The sequence below is a fragment of the Oncorhynchus kisutch genome, linkage group LG5 (assembly GCF_002021735.2).
Source record: "Oncorhynchus kisutch isolate 150728-3 linkage group LG5, Okis_V2, whole genome shotgun sequence".
Classification (NCBI taxonomy): Eukaryota; Metazoa; Chordata; class Actinopteri; order Salmoniformes; family Salmonidae; genus Oncorhynchus; species Oncorhynchus kisutch.
The window spans coordinates 42,540,121-42,565,818 of record NC_034178.2 but is presented as its reverse complement, the minus strand read 5'-3'; the positions used below and the strand labels follow the sequence as shown (position 1 = coordinate 42,565,818).

At 42.8% G+C, this 25,698-nt stretch overlaps 1 protein-coding gene across 7 annotated transcripts in view; it reads left to right on the top strand.

Moving 5' to 3' along the window:
• LOC109891058 (voltage-gated potassium channel subunit beta-2) overlaps positions 1 to 25,698 on the top strand; it is a 153,623-nt gene that overhangs the window by 120,534 nt on the left and 7,391 nt on the right. For 6 of the 7 annotated variants that reach the window (XM_031825112.1, XM_031825111.1, XM_031825109.1 and 3 more), the window contains 11 exons: positions 9,329 to 9,372; positions 9,722 to 9,759; positions 10,088 to 10,167; positions 12,765 to 12,809; positions 14,303 to 14,347; positions 15,274 to 15,317; positions 16,384 to 16,470; positions 19,063 to 19,148; positions 20,114 to 20,234; positions 20,544 to 20,638; positions 24,560 to 24,680. In XM_031825112.1, coding sequence (XP_031680972.1) covers positions 9,329 to 9,372; positions 9,722 to 9,759; positions 10,088 to 10,167; positions 12,765 to 12,809; positions 14,303 to 14,347; positions 15,274 to 15,317; positions 16,384 to 16,470; positions 19,063 to 19,148; positions 20,114 to 20,234; positions 20,544 to 20,638; positions 24,560 to 24,680 — 806 coding nt within the window. Of the gene's footprint in view, positions 1 to 9,328; positions 9,373 to 9,721; positions 9,760 to 10,087; positions 10,168 to 12,764; positions 12,810 to 14,302; positions 14,348 to 15,273; positions 15,318 to 16,383; positions 16,471 to 19,062; positions 19,149 to 20,113; positions 20,235 to 20,543; positions 20,639 to 20,793; positions 22,075 to 24,559; positions 24,681 to 25,698 lie in introns of those variants that run through there. The other variant, XM_031825108.1, reaches the window with a different exon arrangement.

The following is a 25,698-nucleotide window of genomic DNA, read 5'->3' as shown; positions in this document are numbered from 1 at the left end:
CATAAATTCATAGAATGTTTGGGAATGACGAAGAGTAAGGCATTTGTGAAAATGATATATCAATATCACTGGGAAAGCGGCCATACGTTTGGACAATTAATAGACACTGCAGTAAATAAAACCTAATAAAAACATCTGTCTTGATCAGGACCAGAGTCTATGCAGACCAGTGTGCCATAGCCAATCAGAGCTACAGTAGACCTATATGCAAATAAACCATTTTACCACATGGGCCTGCCATCATTGTCTTTGAACTAGACTGTGTGTTACAGACAGTAGCAACAGCACAACTTTAGATCATTGCCCTTGTTAGTTTGATTGTATTGACATTCACTGCCTTAGTTACAATTGTCCGTTTTCGTCCAAAATATTGAGTCATTGTAACTGAAACAGTGCAACCCAGAATGGATGGAGGCAGCAAACAATGTACTTGGCCAGCTGTGATTACAACCTGATAGCAATATTTGTTAGACTACCAAGAAATGTCTTGGTGAATTGTATTAATCATGCATTGAACTGCATCCATCTATTCTGCCAACAATGCCTTACTGTACGTCATTGTATTGTTTGTCAAATATAACCTATGTTTAAGAACACATGAGGTTGGTTTTGTAGCAGAAACTGGGCATGTTTTTGACTGATATGAAACAAATCATTAGAATATCTGCAGAGTAGTTGTCATTTCCACTTTAATTGGTGTAGAATGGTATACTATCCCAAGCCCTTAGAATACCATGGGGAAGTACTTAGAGGCTATTAGTGTTTAGAAGTGGTGGTCCACTACTACTAAATTGTTGCCACTGCTGCAAAAACGGAAAATGACAGAACGAACAGTGGACTGTAAATGGCACGGTAAAGGTTAAAGTATACAGTATATAAGATGCATGGTTAACTGCTTTTTACTCAGTCATCTGTGTTGTGAATATTTTAGTTCTGTCCTACACTACTGTAAATAGTGTCATATGGCACTGAATGATGCAGTGTGGTCATGATATGTGATCTAGTGAGTAAGCTTTTCTACACCACTCTTTTTTTAGTATGTAAACTATACAGTTGCCGTGTCCGAATACCCATACTAGTGTACTACATACTTAAACTGCATACTATGTAGTCACCGTCGGAAACTATTTAGCCCGTACCGTTTAGTAAAAAGTATGCGGTTTGCAACGGCCGCAATGCAGTAGCAGCTCCTGACTGGCTGAGTACTGTAGGTGGGGCGAGGCTGACTGTGGGTGGATTTTTCCAAATTCAACAGACATGCATCGCATTAACCAGCCTGATAATAGCTCATTTCCAAATTCAACAGACATGCATCGCATTAACCAGCCTGATAATAGCTCATTTCCAAATTCAACAGACATGCATCGCATTAACCAGCCTGATAATAGCTCATTTCCAAATTCAACAGACATGCATCGCATTAAGCAGCCTGATAATAGCTCATTTCCAAATTCAACAGACATGCATCGCATTAACCAGCCTGATAATAGCTAATTTCCAAATTGATTAATTTCTCTAAACTCTGAACAGAAAAGGAATGGCATTATAGGCCTACTCAGGCTGGTTATAGATGGTTGATTTAGGTGCAATCTTACTGGCAGCAATATCCTTGCCAGTGAGGCCCTTTTTGTGCAAAGCAATGATGACGGCACGTGTTTCCTTGAAGGTAACCGTGGTTGACAGAGGAAGAATTATTCTAAGCACCACACTCCTTTTGAAGCTTCCAGTCTGTTATTCGAACTCAATCAGCATGACATAGTGATCTCCAGCCTTGTCGTCGTCAACACTCACACCTGTGTTAACGAGAGAGTCACTGACATGATGTCAGCTGGTCCTTTTGTGGCAGGGCTGAAATGCAGTGGAAATGTTTTTGGGGGATTTGGTTCATTTGCATGGCAAATTGCAATTCATCTGATCACTCTTCATAACATTCTGGAGTATATGCAAATTGCCATCATACAAACTGCAGACAGCAGACTGTCAAAACTTTTGGCCACGACTGTAGACAGGATGCGCCTGAGCTCAGTTTCGAGTCTCATAGCAAAGGGTCTGAATACTTGTGTAAATAATGTATTCTTAGAACCTGTTTTCGCTCAGACACTGTCTGATCCAGCCCATCCTACCTTGTTGACATGGTGAACACATATTGCATCTCTCAGAGCTAGCGCCTCCCACCTCCCTCAGGGCCAAATATCAGGATAGGGAAAGAGTTGGACAGGGACGGTACAGCTGTCATCCATCTGGCTCTTTCTGAATTCTAGATAGTCTGATCAGGTGCAGTGGATTTACGCAAATAACCCCTGAAATAGACTTCTAAAGGCTCGCACACATCGCCCATTTCATTTAGCAGACACACCAAATGTGGATCTAGCGTTCGTCTGCCAATCGCTCAGCATGCTGTGTTTTACGGACCACACGCTCCAGATGTCTGACTGCCGAAAATGTTGACGCGATTCTACATGTAAAATGGGTGAGCACTCAATTCACTAATAACATTGAGGTGCCAAGTACTCTTGGGCAGCAAACGCACACCTCAGAAAACCCATAAAGACTGAGATGACCGCCTCTGTTCGTTCTCTTTGAAATCTGGGGCTTAGTGAACCATGAGGCCACTGGGGTACAAACAGTCCAGAGGCATCTCATCTACAGCCAATGAAATAACTCTCACACATTCAAAGTGGTCACTGGGTCCACTCATAATGTGTTGAGGCTGACTGTAGTGTAGTATACCTCTGTAGTCCATAATTGAATGGGGTAAGAGACGTAGATGACCTTACTGTTCTGGGCCGTGTCCAGGGAGGCGTAGTGGCAACCTGACCCCAGATCAGACCAGCCTGCTACATTACTGCTACCAGGTCCCTGCAGGGGAGGAGAGGTGAAGGATAACATGCAGTATCAACAGCCAGCCTGGTAAAATATTCAGCACTACACAGAACTGACAAAGGGAATTATCGTTCCTAGGTGAGTGAGGACAGAGACCAGACTGTGTGTCTGATCGGTTTGTTACTTTTTGTTTGTTTTGAAAAGGACTTAACTTAAATACACACCTGTCCTGCACTTGATAGTTTTCCTCAAGGTTGGCGGTATGTCACCCACAGGGCTGTGGCGGTCACAAAATTTTGTCAGCCAGTGATTGTCAAGCAAATAACTGTCTGTCTCACAGTAATTGACCGTTAATTAACATACAGTTGACGTCGGAAGTTTACATACACCTTAGCCAAAAACATTTAAACTCAGTTTTTCACAATTCCTGACATTTAATCCTAGTAAAAATTCCCTGTCTTAGGTCAGTTAGGATCACCACTTTATTTTAAGAATGTGAAATGTCAGAATAATAGTAGAGAAAATTATTTATTTCAGCTTTTCTTTCTTTCATCACATTCCCAGTGGGTCAGAAGTTTACATACACTCAATTAGTATTTGTTAGCATTGCCTTTAAATTGTTTAACTTGGGTCAAATGTTTTGGGTAGCCTTCCACAAGCTTCCCACAATAAATTGGGTGAATTTTGGCCCATTCATCCTGACAGAGCTGGTGTAACTGAGTCAGGTTTGTAGGCCTCCTTGCTCGCACACGCTGTTTCAGTTCTGCCCACACATTTTTATAGGATTGAGGTCAGGGCTTTGTGATGGCCACTCCAATACCTTGACTTTGTTGTCCTTAAGCCATTTTGCCACAACTTTGGAAGTATGCTTGGGGTCATTGTCCATTTGGAAGACCCATTTGCGACCAAGCTTTAACTTCCTGACTGATGTCTTGAGATGTTGCTTCAATATATCCACATAATTTTCCTACCTCATGATGCCATCTATTTTGTGAAGTACACCAGTCCCTCCTGCAACAAAGCACCCCCACAGCATGATGCTGCCACCCCTGTGCTTCACGATTGGGATGGTGTTCTTCAGCTTGCAAGCTTCACCCTTTTTCCTCCAAACGTAATGATAGTCATTATGGCCAAACAGTTCTATTTGTGTTTCATCTGACCAGAAGACATTTCTCCAAAAAGTACGATCTTTGTCCCCATGTGCAGTTGCAAACCGTAGTCTGGCTTTTTTATGGCGGTTTTGGAGTGGGTTCTTCCTTGCTGAGCGGCCTTTCAGGTTATGACGATATAAGATGGGTTTTACTGTGCATATAGATACTTTTGTACCTGTTTCCTCCAGCATCTTCACAAGGTCCTTTGCTGTTGTTCTAGGCTTGATTTGCACTTTTCACATCAAAGTACGTTCATCTCTAGGAGACAGAACACGTCTCCTTCCTGAGCGGTATGACGGCTGCGTGGTCCCATGGTGTTTATACTTGTGTACTATTGTTTGTACAGATGAACGTGGTACCTTCAAGCGTTTGGAAATTGCTCCCAAGGTTGAACCAGACTTGTGGAGGTCTACAATTCTTTTTCTGGGGTTTTGGCTGATTTCTTTTGATTTTCCCATGTCACACAATGAGGCACTGCGTTTGAAGGTAGGCCTTGAAATACATCCACAGCTACACCTCCAATTGACTCAAATTATGTAAATGAGCCTTTCAGAAGCTTCTAAAGCCATGACACCATTTTCTGGAATTTTCCAAGCTGTTTAAAGGCACAGTCAACTTAGTGTATGGAAACCTCTGACCCACTGGAATTGTGATACAGTGAATTATAAGTCAAATATTCTGTCTGTAAACTATTGTTGGAAAAATGACTTGTGTCATGCACAAAGTAGATGTCCTAACCGACTTGCCAAAACTATAGTTTGTTAACAACAAATTTGTGGAGTGGTTGAAAAACGAGTTTTAATGACTCCAACCTAAGTGTATGTAAACTTCTGACTTCAACTGTAAACACAGTTAAGCATCTCTTGGCTCCACACACAGCCTACAAGCCACTGATGCTGACCCTTGGAACATCTACATTTTAAAAAGTCTAATAAATCCATGTAATATAGCTTACACCTTAATAAATCCATTATTTAGTTTAGACCGGTCTAAAGAAGCATGATATGAAGAAAATGTATTCTATTTCAGAAGAATAGAATAGCATACTCTGAGTTGTCCTGATCTGGCTGTGGGCTACGCTAGCAGACAAAATTTGCTTAGAATTCCGTAGCATTATTTTATAATATGAAGAATACAATTGAACAAAGCTGAATAAAATAGAAAGGATATTTTCTCCAAACGATTTGATGGAATGTGTACATGCGGCTATTCTGTGTTGAGCGGTTAACCAAGAAATAGGGATTTCTATATGCCAAATTTTGAGTTATTAATGTAGCTTTAGTTGTTCCGCAAACATTGGGCTATATGTTTTGAATTTGTAATACTTTCTAAGGCTGCATGATGCGACTAGTGATGATTTGAAAACAGTCGCTTGAAAGGCATGAGCTCTGCTTTGTTTTTTTGCGCAGGCTGTACACACTACATCAGTCTGTCATTCACAATTTAACAAGCACTTGATAATGCCTAGAATTTCACTGTGGCATCCCCTTTGTGTGGCCGTAATGCACTCAAAAAAAAAAAATGATGAAAATGATGGTGAAAAATGGTGAAAATGATCTTCCCCAAACTAGAAACTCACACACTGCTTATGTATGCCAGTTAGGCTCTACACCCCTTCTAAAGCGGATTAATATGTTTAATTTTAAGAAGTTATTTGGCCACTTTTATTATGATACAAACCTTATTATAACATATAGGCCCATGGGCTAGGCTACATGAGGTGTGATACAAACCTTATTATAACATATAGGCCCATGGGCTAGGCTACATGAGGTGTGATGCAAACCTTATTATAACATATAGGCCCATGGGCTAGGCTACATGAGGTGTGATACAAACCTTATTATAACATATAGGCCCATGGGCTAGGCTACATGAGGTGTGATACAAACCTTATTATAACATATAGGCCCATGGGCTAGGCTACATGAGGTGTGATACAAACCTTATTATAACATATAGGCCCATGGGCTAGGCTACATGAGGTGTGATACAAACCTTATTATAACATATAGGCCCATGGGCTAGGCTACATGAGGTGTGATACAAACCTTATTATAACATATAGGCCCATGGGCTAGGCTACATGAGGTGAGCGACTATGATTCTAAAATGTTGTAAAAAAGGCAATTTTTTATTATGCTGGAATAGTCACCCATCAAACTATTCTGGATTTAATATTGACTTTACATATACTAAATAATATACAGTACCAGTCAAGTTTGGACACACCTACAGTACTCATTCCAGGGTTTTATTAATTTTGACTATTTTCTTAATTGTAGAATAATACTTCACAACTATGAAATAACACATATGGAATGATGTAATAACCAAACCAGTGTTAAACGAATCAAAATATATTTTATATTTGAGATTCTTCAAAGTTGCCACGCTTTGCCTTGATGACAGCTTTGCACACTCTTGGCATTCTCTCAACCAGCTTCATGAGGAATGTTTTTCCAACAGTCTTGAAGGAGTTCCCACATATGCTGAGCACTTGTTGGCTTATTTTCCTTCACTCTGCAGTCCAACTCATCCCAAACCATCTCAATTGGGTTGCGGTCAGGTGATTGTGGAGGCCAGGTCATCTGATGCAGCACCATCACAAAAGTGTGTGTATGTTTGTTTGTTTTGTGTATTGTGTCGGTATGCATGTATGTGTTGTGCGTATGTAGTGTTTGAATTATGTTGACCAAATTTGACACTCATTGACCTCCATACAAAACAATCCCCACTTCCACTGTTTCGCACTGTATTTTTGTATGAACTGATCAAAGTAAACCTTATGGAACAGCAGGGACTGTGAAGCAACACAAACATAGGCACAGACACATGCATACACACACACGATAACATACGCACTATACACACACGTAGATAGATATTTTGGGTTGTAGATATGTGTTAGTGGAGTAGGGGCCTGAGGGCACACAGTGTGCTGTGAGATCTGTTATGAATGTATTGTAATGTTTTTTTTAATTGTATAACTGCCTTCATTTTTCCAGATGCCAGAAAGAGTAGTTGCTCCCTTGGCAGCAGCTAATGGGGATCCATAATAAATACAAATAGAAATAGTATTCCAATGCTCAGTCCACATGGAAAGTGGGCTTTTTTGATCCCCTTGCTGTTTCAGAGCAAAATGAAGGGAATGTTTTGCTCTTAGTCACCACAGCAATTTAGCAAACCTACCATGGCTTCACAAGACACCCACACACTCATAATCCTACACACACACACACACACACACACACACGTAACACACAGCCATGGACATACTCTCATACATAAACATAGTAAGTGCCATAATGTATATTTCAATAATACCTGCTTGCACACAATCATACTCCTACAAAATGACAGACAGACCCCCCCCCCTCCCACCTACACCTACACACTCCTTCTCCCACACCATATATTACATAATTTCATATCCCACATATCTTACTTACCTCTAGCAGAAGTCATCTCAAGGTTCTTTACTCAGTTTTTAGTTGGTATGGTACATTGTGTTTTAAGCATAAGCATTCCCATATTGGGAATGTATTCTTGGTATTGAGAGCTCAGGAAGGAATATATCACCATCGAGAGCATCCTGACTGGTTGCATCACCACCTGGTATGGCAACTGCTCAGCCTCCGAACGCAAGGCACTACAGAGGGTAGTACGTACGGCCCAGTACATCACTGGGGCCAAGTTTCCTGCCATCCAGGACCTCTATACCAGGTGGTGTCAGAGGAAGGCCCTAAAAAATTGTCGAAGACTCCAGCCACCCTTGTCATAGACTGTTCTCTCTGCTACCGCACGGCAAGCGGTACCGGAGCGCCAAGTTTAGATACAAGAGGCTTCTAAACAGCTTCTACCTCCAAGCCATAAGACTCCTGTACATCTAGTCAAGTGGCTATTTGCATTTATTTCTGTGGTGACAAGTGCAGCTCTCGAGGTTGTAGCCTAGCGTTGCCTCTAAAGTCTTCCCCTGTGGTTCACTGTTCAAAACATGTTGGCCATGTGCTTGCATAATGTTGACGTGCCAAATTTGAATGATAAACGACCTGCCATGCACAGTAACGTACCCAAAAAGATGGAGAAAATAAATATGCCTTTTGAGCCACTGAAGACTGAGCCAGTCATTGTGGTTTTATAACACTAGAAAAGGCCTTTACTTCCTGCAGGTTTCTCCAGTGTGTTCTCCATCTTTTACCTGTAACCTCTTAGACCGAAAGGTAAAAGCAAACACCAAAGCTGTGTACTGTCTGTCTGTCAGCGGTGGATTCTGTCTGAACGGTTAAGAGGTACGACGTGGAGTCTGTCTGATTGGTTAAGAGGTCCCACGTGGAGTCTGTCTGATTGGTTGGGGTCCCACGTGGAGTCTGTCTGATTGGTTAAGAGGTACCACGTTTTCTCTGGGGACTGGGATTTACTGTGGTGTCGAGCTGGAGTCAAAGCTTGTGATTGGCTCTAGGGGATTGATGTGCAGGCATGGGCGTCTTGTACTGTCATAGGTGTTACAAATAGGGTTGGGCAGTATGCCGTACATACCGTATACCGGGGTATTTGGAAAGATCCACGGCATGATTTTCATATACCGTCAATAAGGTTGCTTTGAAGTTTTTGAATATTAGGGCTGACCACATTTAGCTGACCACATTTAGTCGACTGGTTGTTTGGTCGATAGGCTGTTGGTCGATCGAGATTTCTTTAGTCGAGCAGTAGCAAATAAATAAATAATAAGGATTATGGTCGATGTAGTCGTTTTCATCCTGCCCGAGAGACTCAACCGGGAGCCTCCTCGTAGCTTGCCGGCCGTGATTGCTTTGTGTCAGCACGTGGTCTTGACGAGAAATGCAGTAGTCAGAATGGATCACTATGTCATTCAAATATCTCGATTTCAACTTTCAAATAATTCACCTTGGGGATCCAACTTGATCATAATAAACACATTTTAGAGCACAAAACGGCTGTCTAAAAAAAAATGTTTGGCCATTCTGGTGATTGTAATTTACTTGGGCTTTCTAGGACAGACCAGGCTTTTGACACTTTTGGTTGCTACGCAGTAGCCGACCAGCAGACCTCATGACTTCACGCTCCAGACCGGACACTGGGCCTTGGTGGACACGTGCTGCTCTTCCTTCAGACAAGCATGCATCACAACTTTGTTCACTTGCTCAATTTCTCTCATAGTAAATGTCCACTCACAGTGAGTCAGTGTCCGTATACCCAACACAGAGACATTTATTCACATGAAGCATGGAACTACTTGAAACAAAGCTTGACTATCTCAAACCTAAAGCACTAAAAAGCACAGCGCCATTATCAACACAATATTAATGCTAATGTATTCTGTGTTTTGACAGAAACCTTGGGAAGTCTGGCCTGAGGGTGTCCTGCCTTGGACTAGGTGAGTGAGAGAAGGGATTGGGGGCTAGCTGAGGGGCTGGGAGATACAACTGTGTTAGAGGTGACTTCACCAGTAAGACAAAGTGAGTGATTTATTTCACACCAAAGGCATTTTTCTAAGGCATTTTTCTAGACGTGGGAGAGCGAGGATATGCCAGAAATACCAGCTGAGACCTTCTCTATCTGTTAACTAACACTGTTGCTTTGGTTAACTGTACCAAAGCCACATCTCTCAAAACTATAATTAAGAAGCTATGGTAATCAGCAACACTGCTTCTTCACCACCACTCTCCCTATATATCACTAATTTGATAGACTACTAACACAGTCTCCTTGTCGTCTCTCTGCAGGAACATGGGTGACGTTTGGTGGACAGATAACAGACGAGGTGAGAGCAGATGGATTGTGTTATGCTGTTATTCCACTTCTCTGTCAGTCAACACTCCCCAGTTTCACAACTCCCTACATGCTCCTAGAGCCCACTGCTGCTCGGGAAGAATAGTTCTGCTGACGCTGCATTGCCACGTAGAATAGCTAGAAAACCAACAAATGTGCCATATGAATGAACAATTATATGAACCATGAACGCACTGGCGTGTGCGCTTACAGCATCATGCATGCGGATAGGTTTTGATAATCGATCTCAGTGATGTCTCAACCCCCTCCCCTTCCTCCTCTCTCTTTCCTTTCCCTCACGCCACCTCTTCGGCCAATAGATGGCCGAGCAGCTTGTGTGCCTGGCCTACGAGAACGGCATCAATCTGTTTGACACAGCAGAGGTCTACGCTGCAGGGAAGTGAGTATCATCCAGACTGTCCACATCACATCTTCATCCAGACATGACTTAGTTATTGTTGACCACCCAGTCCCAGTATCACACCATACACAGCTACATAGTCAAACAAAGCATAGGCTAACATTTACTTTAGGGTCTTTGAACCAGCGCTGACTTAACACTAACAGATCATTATGAGTGTGTTTAGGTAGGGACTCGTCTAAGGGATGTGGTGTACACTGGCATCTAGTACCAATGAGGCTGTTGCTGGTCTCCAGTCTCTCCAGTGTGGTTGTGATGATTTCACCTACAGCACGTGGAGGGAGTCTCCCTGGCCATCACACATCTTTGGAGATCTCATTCAATTGGATTAAACCTCTGGTTCATTAGATCTGAGGCCCCCGAGGCTCAGAGGTAAAACACACGGATACACTTACCCTGAGTCTGCGCCCCTGCTGCATCGCACATAGGTACGTGGCAGGCATGTTAGCAAGTACAAGGTCATGCAATTTAATTCATGACGTGCCATGGACCAGGTACAGCCTGCAAAACTGTTTACATAAACATGAGTGATTACTGGCTCTCGAGCCTTGAGCTACAGACCTGAGGGAGATACACCTAATTTATAACGCTCATTATACTAAGCTTTAATGCTATTTTTGATGTAAGGTCAGGGTTAATTATCCATGATAGCTTGAATACCAGTTGAACCCAAACGCTGATATTTTGCCAATACTACATTTAGCAGACGTTTTTATCCAAAGCAACTTAGTCATGCATGCGTTCATTTTTTACGTATGGGTGGTCCCGGAAATCAATCCCACTATCCGTTACAAGAACCACGCTCTACCAACTGAGCTACATAGAACAATACACACCTTTATAGGGCTTTATAAACCACGACATCTCTTCTGATAGCTGTGTACACCCTCCTGGATTCATTCATCTTTGTTGTTATTTAGGATTAACTGAAATAATCTGAGGGATTATCCTTTTCCAACAGTACCTCAGATTAACAGCCTACAACTCCTCTCTAAACGCTCCCCAAGGAAATACTGGGCTCTCATTGTGGCAATGTGATGGGCATATTTCCCAAGGTGTTAATATTGTGTAAAAGACTCATGTAAAATACTGAAGAAAGAAAATAAAAGACAAAGACAAATGTTATTTCAATGTTTCCCAATTCCACAACAGCCACTGCATGAATTGTTGATAGCTTTATCATGTGTGCTGTGTATTTGTGGCCTGGCGCTATGAACAAGTCACTGAAGCATATTGCCAGGGGCACACGGTACAGTACAACGATTGACAGCTAGTTTATGCCACTGTCTAGCAGCGTAGACCAACACATGCTTACAAACATACTGTAGTGTGAGTTTAACACAAATTCCATGGCTTTAACAACCCACTCCTTCACACTCACCATCAACAAACATTGGTATTGCTGGCTAATTAAATCAATGTCCACTCTCTGTGGCTCTGATGCACATAATTGTCTAAAGTCAATGTAAAGTGCATGGGATGGAAATTCCGCAGTGGAAAACATTCATCTGAGATGGAAAGAAGTGTGAAATCTATAAAGAAGACATAGACACCACCACCGTTGATACAATGTAGCAGTCAGAGGCTTTACCTCGATTAGGAATCTACTCTACCATCTGCTTTGTCTCTAAAACACACTTTTTATAGGAGCTGAGAACTGTATAGTATGTCACACATTTACATTTAGCAGACACTGTTTTTCAAAGCGATTTTCATGAGCAATTAGGGTTAAGTGCCTTGCTTAAGGTCACATCAACAGATGTTTCACCTAGTCTGCTCAGGGATTCAAACCAGCAACCTTTCGGTTACTGGCCCAACGATCTTAAGCGCTAGGCTACACGCACACACACAGACAGACAGAGAGTCAGATCCTCTCTTGGGAGCAGAGAACTCTATTCATGAAGAAGACATTGGTCTCCAGGGGGGGAAGAGATGCAAACATCTGGCATCAGCCAGAAATGTCCCTTCTCTCCCTCTGCTCTCCCTCTGCTCAAACCAGCAGTCTGCACGCACAGGCAGAGAGACATCTGATGGGGAGGGGGAGATGGGAGGCATAAGAGAAAGTGAAGCAGAGAGGGCACAGAGACAGAGGTGGCAGATCAGTCCCTTTGTGCGTGCTGTACAGTATACCGAGGTCACATTACAGGAAAACATGTCATTTGTTAGCCATGCAGCGAGGTGCTCTCTTCCTCCCAGTGACAGGAGTTATCCCAGCCCTAATGGGCTCCACGTTGGGCCGAATTAGCACCCCTACTGCTGCTAATGAAAGACTGATAGGGAGCCTATTACACACCAGCCATAGGCCTTCCAGCCTGCACCCTGCCAGGCAGCCCATTCACATTGCCATCTCTCTGAGTTGAACTCCACACGCTGCAGGGGGGCTTTGTTACGAGTCTATAAAGACACTGGAAGTGTTGTTCAGGGTTAGCACCACACATTTCTGATGTCTTCCTTTTCAATGGCTGTTCTGTTTGTTTTCTTTTGCATCATGGTATGTCTAGTTGTTGGTTGACTATGCTGTTGGTTGACTATGATTATCTAATATCCCTTCTCTCTCTCTCTCTCCCTCCCCCCAGGGCTGAGGTGGTGCTGGGGAACGTCATAAAGAAGAAAGGATGGAGGTACTCTCATAACGAGACATGTTTTCATAACTCTTCTACCTTATTGGAGGAGAAGGGAGTGGTGTGTTGTGTACCAGCAGACGGGCAGAGAGAGAGAGAGATACAATATTAATGGAGTCAGGCAGAGTGAGAGATACAATATTATTGGAGTCAGGCAGACGGGCAGAGAGAGAGGGATACAATATTATTGGAGTCAGGCAGACTGGCAGAGAGAGAGAGAGAGATACAATATTAATGGAGTCGGGCAGAGAGAGAGAGAAAGATACAATATTAATGGAGTCAGGCAGATGTGCAGAGAGAGAGAGGGATACAATATTAATGGAGTCGGGCAGAGAGAGAGAGAGACAATATTAATGGAGTCAGGCAGACGGGCAGAGAGAGAGATACAATATTAATGGAGTCAGTCAGATGGGCAGAGAGAGAGAGAGATACAATATTAATGGAGTCGGGCAGGCGTGCAGAGAGAGACGGATACAATATTAATGGAGTCAGGCAGACTGGCAGAGAGAGAGAGAGATACAATATTAATGGAGTCAGGCAGACGGGCAGAGAGAGAGAGAGAGATACAATATTAATGGAGTCAGGCAGGCGTGCAGAGAGAGGGATACAATATTATTGGAGTCAGGCAGGTGTGCAGAGAGAGAGAGGGATACAATATTATTGGAGTCAGGCAGACGGGCAGAGAGAGAGGGATACAATATTAATGGAGTCAGGCAGGCGTGCAGAGAGAGAGAGAGAGATACAATAATAATGGGGTCGGGCAGGCGTGCAGAGAGAGAGAGAGAGAGAGAGAGAGAGAGAGATACAATATTAATGGGGTCGGGCAGGCGTGCAGAGAGCGAGAGGAATACAATATTATTGGAGTCAGGCAGAGAGAGAGAGAGAGAGAGATGCAATATTAATGGAGTGTCCCTCCTCAAAGCTACTGAATAATAGAATGAATGTCTCCTGTACTCTTACCTCATCAACTGTGTGTGGGTACTGTACTCTTTTACCTCGTCAGCTGTATTCTTTCACCTCATCAGCTGTGTGTGTACTGTACTCTTTTACCTCATCAGCTGTGTGTGTGTACTGTACTCTTTCACCTCGTCAGCTGTGTGTGTGTACTGTACTCTTTCACCTTGTCAGCTGTGTGTGGGTACTGTACTTGTAAAGTGGTGTGAGGGTCACTGGTCTGACCCTGGTCCAGGTCATGTTTACTGGCCCAAGGCAGTGTTGTATCTCCTTTGTGTGTGTGTGTGGCGTGTATGAACCTAAAGGGTGTGTTACTAGGCGCCTTAGTCATCCTGCCAGTCACGACATATAAGACTTAATGCACGCAAGCCCTCACCTCTAGATACCGTCACACATTCTTCCAGGCCGGCCCTCTGCCCTCTCTGTCATCCAGAGCACCTAGAACACACTCTCTTTGTGCTTCATTGTCTGTGTACGTCCTGTGTACAGAGGGTCTCACATGTAAGTTGTAATGGGTTTTCTCCCCCATCTCTTTGTAGACGTTCCAGTTTGGTGATCACAACCAAGATCTTCTGGGGCGGAAAGTATGTTGACTCTTCTCTGGGTGTCTTTGTGTCCTAATGAGAGATATGCTGCTGTGTGTATTTTGTCTGGAGTTGTGAGTGACTGGTGCTGTAATGGGGTATCTATCTAATGGAATAGTAATGGAGTATCTATCTCATGGAGTAGTAATGGAGAATATATCTAATGGAGTAGTAATGGAGTATCTATCTAATGGAGTAGTAATGGAGTATCTATCTAATAGAGTAGTAATGGAGTATATATCTAATGGAGTAGTAATGGAGTATCTATCTAATGGAGTAGTAATGGAGTATCTATCTATTGGATTAGTAATGGAGTATATATCTAATAGAGTAGTAATGGAGTATATATCTAATGGAGTAGTAATGGAGTGTCTATCGAATGGCGTAGTAATGGAGTATCTATCTAATGGAGTAGTAATGGAGTATCTATCTAATGGAGTAGTAATGGAGTATCTATCTAATGGAGTAGTAATGGAGTATCTATCTATTGGAGTAGTAATGGAGTATCTATCTAATGGAGTAGTAATGGAGTATCTATCTAATGGAGTAGTAATGGAGTATCTATCTAATGGAGTAGTAATGGAGTATCTATCTAATGGAGTAGTAATGGAGTATCTATCTAATGGAGTATCTATCTAATGGAGTAATAATGGAGTATCTATCTAATGGATTAGGCAATGGAGTAGTAATGGAGTATATATCTAATGGAGTATATATCTAATGGAGTATCTATCTAATGCCCTCTGGTTAATGTGATCATGTGTAATCCACACTGAATCTATATAATGGGCTTTTAGTCAAGCTGAAATGAATATCATGTGATGTTGTTACTGCGATGGACTAAATGATAAAGAGAGAGAGAGATTACATGATGGAAAGACAGCAACTGCTATAATTCAACTGTGGAATGTGTTTTTCACCCATAGAGCAGAGACTGAGAGAGGCTTGTCCCGAAAACACATTATAGAAGGTAAGTAAGCTGCAGACGGAAGCACGGACAGACAATTTGCTCATTCATCACCCCTCCTCTCCCCTGTAACTATTCCCCAGGTCGTTGCTGCAAATGAGAATGTGTTCTCAGTCAACTTACCTGGGAAAATAACGGATAAATAAATAAAAAGATCACACAGATCATGACATTGCCACAAAGTCAACATGTGGATGGTAGAGTGGTTACAGAGAGAGATAAAGGCTCCCAATTTCAGCCCCTCTGCAGCTAATGACCTGGTTCTGTGTGTTAGTGCATGAGTGTGTTTGTGTTGTGCATTTGTGGCCTGGCACTATGAACAAGTTACTGAAGCATATTGCCAGGGGCACACGGTACAGTACAACGATTGACAGCTAGTTTATGCCACTGTCTAGCAGCGTAGACCAACACATGCTTACAAACATACTGTAGTGTGAGTTTAACACAAATTCCATGGCTTTAACAACCCACTCCTTCACACTCACCATCAACAAACATTGGTATTGCTGGCTAATTAAATCAATGTCCACTCTCTGTGGCTCTGATGTACATAATTGTCTAAAGTCAATGTAAAGTGCAGGGGATGGAAATTCCGCAGTGGAAAACATTCATCTGAGATGGAAAGAAGTGTGAAATCTATAAAGAAGACATAGACACCACCACCGTTGATACAATGTAGCAGTCAGAGGCTTTGCCTCGATTAGGAATCTACTCTACCATCTGCTTTGTCTCTGAAAACACAATTTTTATAGGAGCTGAGTACTGTTTCATATGTCACACAGATCAAAGACAGGACAAGAACTTTAAATGTTGATTGTCAATCAAACAAAATACATCCTAATTAGTAGCTTTGGCTCCAGGGAGAAGACTCTGTTTTGATAATTGAGAGTTTGGGACTCTCTTGGGGGTTTCGAGTTGTGTCTGTAGAGGAAGAAACACCTTATTACAATCACATTTATATTATATTGAGCACTACCTCACAATAGCATAATCAATGCGATATGGCTGCAATCATTTCCCTGAACAATAGCAGTGTGTGGAACTGTGGCCGTGATGCATGTCGTTGTAGGTTTAAAGGCCTCACTGGAGAGACTGCAGCTAGAGTATGTGGACGTGGTGTTTGCAAACAGACCGGACCCCAACACTCCCATGGAAGGTAAGGAGGAACATCTTGGTCCTCTTCTGTCACTGGCTTCTGCTGTCTCTTCTCTATTCCCCTGCTTTCTATTCCCCTGCTTTCTATTCCCCTGCTTTCTATTCCCCTGCTTTCTATTCCCCTGCTTTCTATTCCCCTGCTTTCTATTCCCCTGCTTTCTATTCCCCTGCTCTCTATTCCCCTGCTTTCTATTCCCCTGCTTTCTATTCCCCTGCTTTCTATTCCCCTGCTTTCTATTCCCCTGCTTTCTATTCCCCTGCTTTCTATTCCCCTGCTTTCTATTCCCCTGCTTTCTATTCCCCTGCTCTCTATTCCCCTGCTTTCTATTCTATTCCCCTGCTCTCTATTCCCCTGCTTTCTATTCTATTCCCCTGCTTTCTATTCCCCTGCTTTCTATTCCCCTGCTTTCTATTCCCCTGCTTTCTATTCCCCTGATCTCTATTCCCCTGATTTCTATTCCCCTGCTTTCTATTCCCCTGCTTTCTATTCCCCTGATTTCTATTCCCCTGCTTTCTATTCCCCTGCTTTCTATTCCCCTGCTTTCTATTCCCCTGCTTTCTATTCCCCTGCTTTCTATTCCCCTGATCTCTATTCCCCTGATTTCTATTCCCCTGCTTTCTATTCCCCTGCTTTCTATTCCCCTGCTTTCTATTCCCCTGCTTTCTATTCCCCTGCTCTCTATTCCCCTGCTTTCTATTCTATTCCCCTGCTCTCTATTCCCCTGCTTTCTATTCCCCTGCTTTCTATTCCCCTGCTTTCTATTCCCCTGCTTTCTATTCCCCTGCTTTCTATTCCCCTGATCTCTATTCCCCTGCTTTCTATTCCCCTGATCTCTATTCCCCTGATTTCTCTTCCACTGCTATGTTCTCTCCATCCCAGAAGCTCACATTCTGGGATGCTGTAGGTCGTCTGAGCATTCTCTGACATGCCTAACTCACTGGGCTATATACAGTGGTCTCCAAAATGACTGGCAACGCACAAACAATACTTTAAAAATATAAACAATATCATTATAGAGAGAAACTGAAAATACCAACATGTGAGAAATACTGTACTTTATTAATGTTTCAATGGAACCCACCAAAAGCATACAATTATTTAATACAAAAATGAGTTTCACCAAAATCAAGGTTTCATAATTTTTGGCATTTATTTAGAACTTGCCACCACCTCTGGCAAGGATAACAGCATGGAGTCTTTTCCTGTAATATTTGACAAAGTTAAGGAACACATTGCCTGATACGGTGGAATTCATTATGCCACAATCTTAACCAGTGCCTCTGGACCTCTGGAATTAAAACAGCCCCAAAACATCACTGACCCACCACCATATTTCACTGTGGGTATGAGGTACCTCTCTTTGTAAGCATCTCTGTTTTGATGCAAAACATGCCAATGCTGTATCTGACCAAAACATTCAATTTTGGTCTCATCTGACCAGAGCACCTTCTTCCAGTCATAATTTAAATGACGTTTGGCTCCAAGCGTTTGCATCTGTGTCTTGGGGTCAGAAAGGGCTTTCATCTGGAAACCCTTCCAAAGAGCCTGTGGTTGTGGAAGTGGCGTCTGGTGGTGCTTTTTGAAACCTGGTGACCCCAAGATGCCACCAAGGCCTGCAATTCTTTCACAGTGATTCTTGGGGATTTTGTTGCTTCTCTCACCATCCTCCTCCCTATCCTGGGAGGAAATGCATTTGCGTCCTCTACCCGTGAGGTTTTCAACTGTTCCATATCTTTAGAATGTTTTAATAATTGCCCTGACAGTGCTCAGTGGTATATTCAATCGTTTGTGGATCTTCTTGTAGCCATTACCAGATTTATGAAGGTCTCTTTTGAACAGCCAGTTCTTTAATCTTCATGGTGTTGGATGACAAAGGGATATTGAATGTGTGTTACCTCATTTTTATACCCTAGTGAAACAGGAGGTGATGTAATGGGTCGATATAGTTCCTTAAGACTTAGATAAACTTAAATAGGTGGAATTTAATTCCTGGTTTAATTTTGGTAGATGTTATTTACAATAATCTTTAAGGGTGCCATTAATTGTGAAACCTTGATTTGGAGGAAATGGATTTTTTATTGAATCAATAAATTATTTTGGTGAGTTCCATTGAAACATTAATAAAGTACAGTACTTCTCACGTGTTGGTATTTTGAGATTATCTCAATAATGATATTGTTTATATTTTTTAAGTATTGTTTGTGCGTTGCCAGTCACTTTGGAGACCACTGTAGTTCACCTCACCCCATTCTTCCTCACTGGCAGCAGTCGAACACCCGAGGTAGCGTTAACTAAAAGTGAAACACTTCTTCAGCTAAAAACCTCAAGTTGAATATTGTCATTCTGTATTCATCTGATGTCCTGTATGGGCCATGCTACAGTAGGAAGGTTATGATACAACATACTCAGACTGTACCTGTTACAGTTACTCTGCAGAGAGGGAGACCGAGAGAGACTCTCTTATGAATCCTTATTTTGCACTCTCATCTTCATTCTGTTTGCATTTTCTCTCTTGGTTGCTCACAGGCTCAAACACAGCATTGGTCTCTCCACTCATTGTAGTGTGTGTGTGTTTCTTTCTTTGATTGGCAGAGACGGTGCGGGCGATGACCCATGTGATCAACCAGGGCATGGCCATGTACTGGGGCACGTCCCGCTGGAGCCCCATGGAGATCATGGTGAGACGGGCTGAAAGTAAGCCAGTACAGAGTACCGGCAAAATAAAGAAAAATGTGCCTATCACAATAATTAAAACAAAGATGTCAAGAAAACTGTAGGATATTTCACCATCATTTATCATTACCGCCTGTCAGCAGCATGAGAAATTAGTGAACAGACTTGAACACTAACATTTTGCAGAGGCAGAAGTGACTGGGAAATGGTAACAGGGATAACTAGTCAGTTGCACAACTGAATGCATTCAACCAAAATGTTGAATGCATCAGAGAGGTGCGGGGGGGCTGCCTTAATCGACGACCACGTCATCGGGGACCGAGACGTGGCTAGACAGCTGTGGACGCATCAATTCAGGCTGCTACAAGTGTGCCTAATAACAATCGAATGTCATTGTACTTTCTGTGTTTTAATAGACGTGTCTTTCAATTGGTCAAATGGCGGGTGCACTGTTTAGATGCTGGAATTATTTTAGTGGACAAACCTGCGCAGGTAGCCTACTTTTTAAAGTGATTTGTTTGACAATCGGATGAAAACATGCCTGTTTGTGTTCATGCCACATGAAAAGATAATAAATGCATTTTTACAGTAAAATGACATTTATTTGTGGACTGGCGCTATGAACCCGTCTTTACTGTTAGGCCCATACATGTTTTTAGTGCATGTGCACATGGGAGGTCCTGTACCAGGAAGAAATGTAATCTACTTTCAACTCTGGGTGAGACACACACACACACACACACACACACACACACACACAGCCTCTTCTCCTTCCGGTCATCAGTCTCACCACGGACAATGGCATGCCACCACTGTAATGTCTCACTGACTGTGCTAGACTCTGACAGACTCTGACCATGACTTTCACAGTATTGATTGATGGGCATCACAACCTTCTGCTTTGATTAGCCGGTGGCCACCGTACAGTACTCTTCAGGCTGACGGCTGCTGTTCCCTGTGTGTCCTGTAGGAGGCGTACTCTGTGGCGCGGCAGTTCAACCAGATCCCTCCCATCTGCGAGCAGGCTGAGTATCACATGTTCCAGAGGGAGAAGGTAGAGGTGCAGCTGCCAGAGCTCTTCCATAAGATAGGTGAGTGGAGCTGGTCTGGACAGACTGATACAACACAACAGTATTTCATACACAGGGATAGCTATTCAATGACTATTATTATAGTTGTAATATATCATTCTATGATTGCCTAGATATAAGTATGCTGCAGCTTACAAAGGTTTCTGTGGCAATGTTATGCTTTTAAATACAGTAAATACTTAGCCTTACAAAGAAGAGGGAAGAGGACAGCAGCACCCAGGGATGGATCTAGTCTAGACAGAACAGCATGTCAATACTGAGTGGTGGTGGTGATGGGGACAGGCTGACCCCATGTTCCCATGTTCTCAGGTGTTGGGGCGATGACATGGTCACCACTGGCCTGTGGGATCATCTCAGGGAAATACGACAGCGGGGTACCACCTTACTCCCGCGCTTCTCTTAAGGTAGTGTTACCCCCACCCCTCTCCTGGGACTCTGTTCACCTCTCTGCTTTCTCCTTTGGTCTCAGGTCGTATGTCATGTCAGCCCCTCTTCTCCCCCAGCTCTCTTCTTATCCTGGCTCGTTCCTGTCCTAACATATGTTTTCTGTGTCTCTCAGGTTCTAGAACTTGGTGTCTCCTAGATGTTTGTTTTTGAGTGCCCTGTGACAGCATACACTGTGTACCAGCTCTGTGGACCAGCTCTGTGTACCAATTCGACCATGACACGACATGTCAGGTTGTGTCAACTCAAGCAGCTTATCTCACATTTTCACACACACAGAGGCACATGCATGCACACACGCACATACACAGATATTCATCAGATCCACGTACTGCATCACAAATTCTGAAACTAGGGCATAATCATCCCTGTGTTGTCACGGTGGCATACAGGATTGCTGTAGGTGCTCTGAGCGTTCTCTGTGGCCCCAACCAATGTTCCCTCTAATTTGTTTCGGCACGGAGCAAATTTCAGGTCTGCTGAGCGCAAGCTTGAAAGTTGTCCAGCGTGAGTTTACTGTGAACACTGAGACTGTAACAGCTTTAAGTTACAGTTTCAGACAGTGGTCAAGAAGACTACTGTGGCTATTTGATCATAATGTAATGCATTCCATTAAAAACAATGGAGAAAATGCATCCCATAACATTTTAACATGGAAATAGCTATTCTATCATTCAGACTATAGTAGCAGCCAATGTGTGGTGTTCAATGTAGGTCTACATTCCATGCCATGACACTTTTGAAAAACATGCAGGGCTTGACATTAACCTGTTTATCCACTTGTCCTTCAGACAAGGAGGTGACTGAAAATGTTGTTGTGTTTGTTTGATTGCAGAAACCACTTTACAAAATGAAATGCATTATTATTCCCATACCATTATTACAGAGAATCAGACAAATGATGCTTCCTGCTGTCTATTGGCTACTTAGCTTATTCCTGGCTGTCTCAAAATACAGCACTGCCTTTTTAAGACAAAAACAGCTCTTTAACTGACTTGCTTTTCAAAGACGTCTAGAAATGCACGTTTTGTGCGATTGTAGGAAGCAACCACTCCCCTATTGCTGACTACAACTAACTGGGCTAATAACTCATTAACTAGCAAAGGATATGAACAAACTGTGCACATGTGGCTCCATGCAGCTCTCAAAACAAGCACATCTATCTACTCATGACCACAGCTCTAAACACAGTCCAGTTCAAAGTAAATTGCACTTATCCATATATGGCAATGGTCTATTTGCATATACAGTGCATTCAGAAAGTATTCAGTCCCCTTGACTTTTTCCACATTTTGTTACGTTACAGCCTTGTTCTAAAATGTATTACAAAAAAATGTAGTCATCAATCTACACACAATACCCCGTAATGACAAAGCAAAAACAGTTTTTTAGAGAAAAAAAATGCAAATTTATTAAAAATAAAAAACAGATACCTTGTTATAAGACCCCTTGCTATAAGACTCGAAATTGAGCTCAGGTGCATCCTGTTTTCGTTGATCATCCTTGAGATGTTTCTACAACTTGATTGGTGTCCACCTGTGGTAAATTCAATTTATTGGACATGATTTGGAAAGGCACACACCTGTCTATATAAGGTCCCACAGTTGACAGTGCATGTCAGAGCAAAAACCAAGCCATGAGGTTGAAGGAATTGTTCGTAGAGCTCCGAAACAGGATTGTGTTGAGGCACAGATCTGGGGAAGAAACCAAAACCTTTCTGCAGCATTGAAGGTCCCCAAGAACACAGTGTCCTCCATCATTCTTAAATGTAAGTAGTTTAGAACCACCAACTCTTCCTAGAGCACCTCTGGAGAGACCTGAAAATAACTGTTCAGCGACGCTCCCCATCCAACCTGACAGCTTGCGAGGATCTGCAGAGAAGAATGGAAGAAACCCCAAATTCAGATGTGTCAAGCTTGTAGCGTCATACCCAAGAAGACTCAATCGATACCAAAGGTGCTTCAACAAAGTACTGAGGATAGGGTCTGAATACGTATTTAAATGGGATATTTAAGTCGTTTTTATATATATATATATAAACTTGCAAAAATGTCTAAAAACCTGTATTTGCTTTGTCATTATGGGGAGTTGTGTGTAGATTGATGAGGGAAAAAACGATTTAATCCATTTTAGAATAAGGCTGTAACGCAACAAAAACTTTCCGAATGCACTGTAGACCTACTGCAGCTCTGATTGGTTATGCTGCACCGATCTGTGTAGAGTCTTGTGCAATAGAATCCTACTCCGATGCGTTCTGCCTCCAACAACATCTCTTGCATAGTTGGTTTTGTTTCAGTATGTTGCATTGAAAGTGGCTAATATTGTGTTGATTCGATCATAATTGCCACAGTAAAGGAAAACGTTGATAGTGATAACTAACAGGGAAAAGTGTTCAATCTCATACTTCTCTCTATGGGCTGAGATTTCATCGGAGCTCTGCACGGAAGTGCAGGTAGCTGCACGGCAGTCTCGGTGCTACTTTGTGCCCACGTGCAGTTTAGAAGGAACATTGGTCTTAACCCTGTGCAGTTAAGGAAACCAGTTCTCCTTCTCGCTATGAAGCTGATGTTCTCCTGCATAGTGTTGATTCATATGTTGTGCTGTTGATTCCTGGTTAGACTTTAAACATTTAAACTTTCAATAAATTCTCTGGTTTTCCCAAAATCCAGGTTGAAGGGTCCCTGGAATTATGAGGGACAAAGCAGGGAATCCGGCATACAACCAGGATTTATGGAAAACCATGGAATTTATTGAAATTCCTGCAATTTTGCAACCCTATTCCTGATTAACAATGTTGTAGATGGCTGATCCAGTACTGAAAGCTTGCTTGTTCCTGATCTGTCACTGTTTCAATCATTGGATCACATAGGAAAGGAAATCCCTTTATCAAGGTTGCTTTTTTAGCCTATTGAAAAAGATGTACATTCATAGATTTTCATAATACACATTTTCTTGGTGTTTATAATTAACTATACACAACCTTAACAAGAATGAGACATTTATTTACATCCTAAAACATATGTGCGTGTGTTTGTACTGTACTGTATGTGTGTGTGTGTGTGTGAAACATGAGAGATGAGCCAGAGTTGACCAGGTTGAGAAGAGAGAGAGAGGCCTCCTCTCTGCCTGCTGGGGCTGGACAGTAAAATAAGACTACAGTAGAGTTACAATGTTGACAATCAGGCCCTGGTCTACCAAGCAGAGTCACGTGTTTAAAAGCAGGCCCTGGTCTATCAAGCAGAGTCACGTGTTTAAAAGCAGGCCCTGGTCTACCAAGCAGAGTCACGTGTTTAAAAGCAGGCCCTGGTCTACCAAGCAGAGTCACGTGTTTAAAAGCAGGCCCTGGTCTACCAAGCAGAGTCACGTATTTAAAAGAAGGCCCTGGTCTACCAAGCAGAGTCACGTGTTTAAAAGCAGGCCCTGGTCTACCAAGCAGAGTCACGTGTTTAAAAGCAGGCCCTGGTCTACCAAACAGAGGCACGTGTTTAAAAGCAGGCCCTGGTCTACCAAGCAGAGTCACGTGTTTAAAAGCAGGCCCTGGTCTACCAAGCAGAGTTACGTGTTTAAAATCAGGCCCTGGTCTACCAAGCAGAGTTACGTGTTTAAAATCAGGCCCTGGTCTACCAAGCAGAGTCACGTGTTTAAAAGCAGGCCCTGGTCTACCAAGCAGAGTCACGTGTTTAAAAGCAGGCCCTGGTCTACCAAGCAGAGTCACGTGTTTAAAAGCAGGCCCTGGTCTACCAAGCAGAGTCACGTGTTTAAAAGCAGGCCCTGGTCTACCAAACAGAGTCACGTGTTTAAAAGCAGGCCCTGCTCGACACAGGTGGTGCAGTGCCTCAGTGTTGGGCAGGGCTGTGTTTTTGAGCAGGCTGTTTCAACAGGGCTACCAGTGGTTGAAGGACAAGATCTTGAGCGAGGAGGGCCGGCGTCAGCAGGCGAAGTTGAAAGAGCTGCAGGCAATCGCAGAGCGGCTGGGCTGCACTCTGCCCCAGCTCGCCATCGGTACGCCGACACACACTGCCGCTCTCTCTCTCTCTGTCTGTCTGTCCGTTCCTCGTCCCTCTGCCTCTCGCTTGATTCGCCCCTGGACGGTCACTGCCAGTCAGGCGGCTAACCAGATGGTTTTCAGCTGTTGTGTGTGTGTGTGTGTGTGTGTGTGTGTGTGTGTGTGTGTGTGTTAGAGAATGTTTGTCTGTATTATGTTGTATGTCTGTTTGTGGTTAACTAGTTATTGTCCCTAAATCCAAGCCAGTGGTTTTAACTTGCTATTGATTTTGTTTGTTAGTTTACTGTCTCGTGGTGTGTATCTATATACGACCAGGAAGTTTCTCATTTCCCCAAGTCAGCAGTTACATGAAATGCCAGACATAAATCCAGTGAGTGGCCCATATTGATTTACAGTCGAACGGGGAGAGGGGGAATGAGCCTGTAGACAGATTCCCAGCCCCATGGAGAGCTATTAAAGTGTCGCAGATGAGAGAGAGACTGTAAATCTAGGCCTACACAACACCTCACTCTGCATATCAAGGCGCATTTTACACCCGACCTGTAATGCAGTGTCATAGATTAGGTTTCACGGCCCATTAGCAGACACCTAGTACACTGTAGCTCCCAATCATTATAAATCTCTGTGGCACTGTCACAAACAGCCTGGACAGAGTTATGTCCTGAGACCACCATTTTATGTCACCCGAGAGCAGTGGTATTAAGAAAACTAAATGAAATACTTTTAAGCACTACTTAAGTCGTTTTGGGGGGGTATCTGTACTTTACTATTCATATTTTTGACAACTTTTACTTCACTAAATTCCTACAGAAAAGAATGTACTTTTTACTACATACATTTTCCCTGAAACCCAAAAGTACATTTCAAATGCTTAGCAGGACAGGAAAATGTTCATCTTTACTGCCTCTGATCTGGCGGACTCACTAAACACACGTTTCATTTGATGTCTGAGTGTGCTCCTAGTTATCTGTAAATGTAAACACAAATATATATAAAAAATACTTGTGCTGTCTG